At 33.5% G+C, this 5,549-nt stretch overlaps 1 protein-coding gene across 2 annotated transcripts in view; it reads right to left on the minus strand.

Annotated features, from left to right (window-relative positions):
- The window catches only part of ACMSD (aminocarboxymuconate semialdehyde decarboxylase), a 70,891-nt gene that overhangs the window by 2,271 nt on the left and 63,071 nt on the right, over positions 1-5,549 (minus strand). For both annotated transcript variants that reach the window (XM_011970293.1, XM_011970292.1), the window contains exon 9: positions 2,765-2,863. In XM_011970293.1, the coding sequence (XP_011825683.1) occupies positions 2,765-2,863 (99 nt within the window). The remainder of the gene's footprint in view (positions 1-2,764; positions 2,864-5,549) is intronic.

Below are 5,549 nucleotides of genomic sequence, written 5' to 3' on the forward strand. Positions count from 1 at the left end.
CATTAATGTGTCCTTCTATATTATGACCACTTCAGGGTTCTTACACAGTCTTGAAAAGTGGGTGATTTGAGGCTGGACCTCTTAGGGTTCTTCCCCAATGCATACATAGGCCATCCTCCTCTAGAGGAACATTTCAGAAGTGACTATTGTGGCTAGGAGGAACCATATGCTTTATCTTTTAAGATAGCTTAGTATCATGTATCCTTTAGAGTGTTGGATGGAGATCTGCTCCTCGAGTCAAGGGATTTGGGATTGCATCAATTTGCTATAACCTACCAGTTATATTGCCTTTGGCAAGTCACTCAACTCCCAAGTCTTGTTTTCTTTCTCTGTATCTTCATGGTAGAATGCATCTACATGTATACAGCAGTCCCCCCTTATCTATGAAGGATATGTTCCAAGACCCTCTGTGGATGCTATATAAAATCCTATATATACTGTGCACAAATTTCTTTTTCCTTCTTCACAGTTTCATAGATAGAAGATGCATTCTTACAAAGTAAGATCTCAGCAACCTCAACATATAATTTTTCTTTCTTTTCTTATTAAGTTGAGAACTTTCGCCTTTTCACTTAAAGGAAGCACTTTACAGGTTCTCTTGGGCACATCTGAATTGCCAGCATTACTACTCTTGTGCTTTGGGGCCATTACTAAGTAAAATAAGGGTGAGTTGAGCACAAGCATGGTAATATGGCCACAGTCCATCTGATCACCAAGATAGCTACTAAGTGACTAATGGGGAGGGAGTGGATACAGCATGGAGACACTGGACAAAGGGATGATTCACATCTTGGGCTGGAGAGAGCAGGACAGTGTGTAAGCTTACACCATGCTACTCAGAATTGCATGCAATTTAAAACTTATGAATTGTTTATTTCTGGAATTTTCCATTTAATATTTTTGGACTGTGGTTGACTGGGGTAAGAGAAACTGTAGAAGGCAAAACTGAGGATAAGGGGGGGACTGCTGTACCTTCCAATGTTGTTGTACTTATCGAATGAATTTATGTATTTTATTTTAAATTTCTTTAGTGGTATTTACCTTCACATGGTTCGAAATTCAAAATGTATAAAATGGATAGATACTTCATTCCACTACTGCCATCCAAATACCTTTTTCTTCCCAGAGTTATCAGTTTCTTGTTTATGTTCCAGAGATATTTTATGTTTATACTGCATAAACAAATACTTATATCCAGGCATATAAAGATTCTTTTTCACAAAAGATATATTCAATCTACAAATGAAAGTATACTACACAAATTGTTTTGTACCTTGCTTTTAAAAATTTAATGTATCTTGGAAATTGATTTCTAATTTATTTATAGCGGCGTAATTTCCATTGTGTGGATATATTAAGATTTATTTAACTATTCCCTTAAAGATTGTTTTCAGTATTACAGTGTTACAATGAGTAACCTTGTACAGAATGTCATTGTGAATGTGTATCAGTATAAAGCCTGTATGCAAGATTATAAAAAAAAAAACTTGAAAGTGATAAGCAATCACTTTTTCTTATGCAAGATTATAAAAAAAAACTTGAAAGTGATAAACTTGAAAGTGATAAGAATAAACAATAAAAGGCATGTAGTAATAATTACTATTATTCCATTAAATTTTTAATCAGGATATTTGGGGTCATCTGGTTTCTGTTTAATTTTGGTTAATAGAAAGTTTTTCATTTTCAACCTTTCTTGTTTAAAAAAAAAAAGATCAAAAATGTCTTTACGACAGCTTCCTATTTTAGGAAGGAAGCAGGTAAATATTTAACAATATTCGGTAAGTCAGTTCAAGACTTTTAATGCCAAAGGGGACACTTTCTGTGTAAAATAGTCTGAGGTTTCCTAGTTAATAACTTGTAACTAGTATACTGAAGAATGAATTCTTCTTGGCATCTGTTAATGTGCTTTAAGCCTATTGAGAAGATTTGATGAACAGTATCTTTAATGATTAAGGGAGAGAGAGTTCAAGGTAACTTGGATTCTAGTTTAGAAGAAAGACAAGAATTACGCAAAAGGATTACAACTAAGACTTTTGTAAGATTTATTAAGAGTTTATATAGTCTCGTGCTGTTATTTTTGGCCATCTGTGACCTCTGGGAGTGGTGGGCAGTGAAGGTCTTAGGAAGGACTTATTTTTTTGGAGGATGGGGGTGTGGAAGGAGTGGCAAAGGAGAGGGAACCTGAAGACACTGCATTTTATTTTAAACTCATCTTGGTTTAGGAGTCTAAGGGGTAGACTAGGTAATAGTAGCATTATAGCACATATTAGTATCATCTACCCGCCTTAAAAGTCAAACGCTGGTAAAAAAAAGAAAAAAAAAAGAAGTCCAGTTACTTGAAGGATCTGATTCCTTGGGTCCTTTTAATCGAGACTTTAGTTTCATTATCTAATGAATTACTATTTCATTACAACTACAGTTCTTACAACTTTTGAGATTGGTAGATTTGTAACAGAAACAATATAGAAAAAATTTATACATTTTTCTTATGATCCATCTAACATGCAGGGATATTTTATTATCGTATGCTTCTATACAATTTCTTGGGTTTATGAATTTAGTTGTACTAGGCTGACTTTCAGCTTTGTCATTTTTTTTAATCCTTTAATAGTTTTGTCCTCTATTTATGGAGATAGAGTAATAGTTTTAGGGAATTCAGTGTAATGGTTTCTCTGTTCTTTGTTTTCATGTATCAAAGTGCTCTGAAACCAAACTCAGAGCAGGAAAAGTCAGTAATAAAACCGTGAAGTAAATGACATTATACCTTTGTTTCTTCATCAAATTCTTCCATGGACTCTATTAGTTTCCCAGGTTCCAGCTCACCTAATGGAAAGGGGTAATCGGTTCCCAAAATGACTTTATCCTAAAAAAAGAAAATATATTATTTCCTGTAATTTTGTAGAACATAAAAGAGCCTCCCCTAAACAATTATATTTACTTATTACAAACATTCCTGTCATAAAATAACACATTTCTTCCTGATTAATAGAAAAATAAAACTGGTCTAAAATTTTAAAAAGATTTAATGGTTCAAATTTTATTCTGACATTTTTTTCCAGCAGGTGTCACTATTAGGTCTCTTTGTTGCAAATCAACCCCATTCTCTCTTTTTAATAACTGAAATATAGAATACTGAAATATAAGAAATAGATATTTATTAAAATATATGTGTATATATTCAGATGAGATTAAGGGATTCTGTCTTTCTTAGAATGATACGTTGCAATTGATTCCACAATTTTCCAAAACATACTATTAACAGAGTAGGAAAGGAAAAATAAAAATCAAATAACTAGATAAAAAGTAAAAAAAAAAAAAAAAAGAAAAAGAAAATCCTCTATCTCTAGATCAATTCCTGTAAACAATTCCTATAAACTAGATCGTAAGTTTTTGAACAGTATAACTTTGAATTTCCGTTTGACACTTTATACAATAAAACACATAGGCTTGTCAATCTACAAATATATTAACCAGTATGTCAGACAGTGTGCTGTAATCTAGATGTACCCTGGTCAACAAAACAGACATGGTCCCTTTTCTCAAGGAACTCATAATCAAGTGAGAAAGACATTCTTACATCAATAATGGCAAGTTATCAAAATAAAATAAAAAAATTTCAAACCAGAAATTTTACTTCTCAAAATGTATTCCACTCATACACTTGTGCTAGAAAGATATACAAAGAAATTAATTGCAACATTATTTGGAACAGCAAAAGACTAGCCAACTAAATTATAGAATATCCCCAAATAAAAATGAATAAAGAATACTTACATATGCTGAAATGGAATAATCTCCAAGTTACAGTGTAAAGAAATGATCTTGAAGTTATAAAGAGGAAAAAAGAGTCTAGAACAATGTGTCTGCTATGCTTATATTTCTGTTTTCAATAAGGGACCTATAGACCCACAAATATACATTGGTATCTATACAGTCTATTTCAGGGATGGTATCTAAGAAACAAGTAACATTAATTGCCTCCATGGGAGAGGACTAGGGCTTGGGGGTCAGAAGATCCCCTTTTCTTTTTTTTTTGAGATATAATTCACATACCATAAAATTCACCCCCTTTAAAGTGTATAATTCAATGGGTTTTAGTATATTCATAAGTTTGTGTAATCATTTTCACTAATTATAGAATATTTTAAAAATATTTTATTCATCTTACATAACCACAGATTTTTATCACCTCCAAAATAAATCCTATACCCATTAGCAGTGACTCCCCATTCTCTTTTCCCTCTAGCCCTTGGAAATCACTAATTTACCCTCCGTGTCTCCAGAATTGCTTATTTTGTACATTTCACATAAATGGCATCACATAATATATAGCCTTCTTTCATTTAGTTTAATGTTTTCAAGTTTCATCCATGTTGCTGCTTGAATCAATACGTACCTAAGAGTGGAAGTGTTGGCGCATATGGTAAGTCCATGTTTAACATTTTGAGAAACTATTTTCTACCGTGACTGCAGCTTTCTACATTCCCACCAGCATGTATGAGGGTTCCAGTTTCTCCAGATCCTTGCCAGCATTGATTATTATTCATCTTTTTTATTATGGCCATCTCAGTAGATATGAGGTGGTATCTCACTGTAGTTTTTATTTGTATTCCTCTAATAAGTAATTATGTTGAACATCTTTTCATGTGTTTATTGGTTATTTGTATTTCTTCTTTGAAGAAATGTCTATTAAGATCCCTTGTGTACATTCATGTCCATTTTGTTATCTTTTTATCATTGAGTTATGAGAGATCTTTGTGTGTTCTGAATACTAGAGCCTTATAGATATATGATTTGCAAATATTTTCTCCATTCTGTGAGTTGTCTTTTTTACTTCCTTGGTATTGTCTTTGAAGCACAAAAGTTTTAAATTTTGATGAAGTCTTCTTTATCTATTATTTTCTTTGGATGCTTGTTCTTTTGGTGTCATAGCAAAGAAACTATTGCCTAATCCAAAGTCACAAAGATTTACACCTATGGTTTCTTCTAAGAGTTTGTGGTTTTAGTTCTTCAGTTTAAGTCTTTGATCCATTTTGAGTTAATTTGCATGGTGTAAAGAAGGAGTCCAACTATACTTATTTATTTTTTTACATGTGGATATCACTACGATATGTTGAAAAGACTATTCTTTATCACACTGAATTGTATTGGCATCCTTGTTGAAAGTCAGTTGATCTTTTTATCTGTCTTTAGGCTAGTCCCACACAGTCTTGATTACTGTAGTTGTGTAGGAAGGTTTGAAGTTGGGAATGTGACTGTGCCAATTTTGTTCTTTTTCTGGATTGTTTGGCTCTTCTGGATCCCTTGCATTTTCTTTTTTGAGATGGAATTTCACTCCTGTCACCCAGGCTGGAGTGCAATGGTGCAATCCTGGCTCACTGCAACCTCTGCCTCCCGGGTTCAGGCAATTCTCCTGCCTCAGCCTCCCAAGTAGCTGGGATCACAGGTGTGAGCCATCACGCCAGGCTACTTTTTGTATTTTTAGTAGAGACAGGGTTTTGCTGTGTTGGCCAGGCTGGTCTCAAACTCCTGACCTCAAACTCCTGGCC

This window comes from Mandrillus leucophaeus, unplaced genomic scaffold (genome assembly GCF_000951045.1).
Source record: "Mandrillus leucophaeus isolate KB7577 unplaced genomic scaffold, Mleu.le_1.0 Scaffold94, whole genome shotgun sequence".
In the NCBI taxonomy this organism is placed as follows: domain Eukaryota; kingdom Metazoa; phylum Chordata; class Mammalia; order Primates; family Cercopithecidae; genus Mandrillus; species Mandrillus leucophaeus.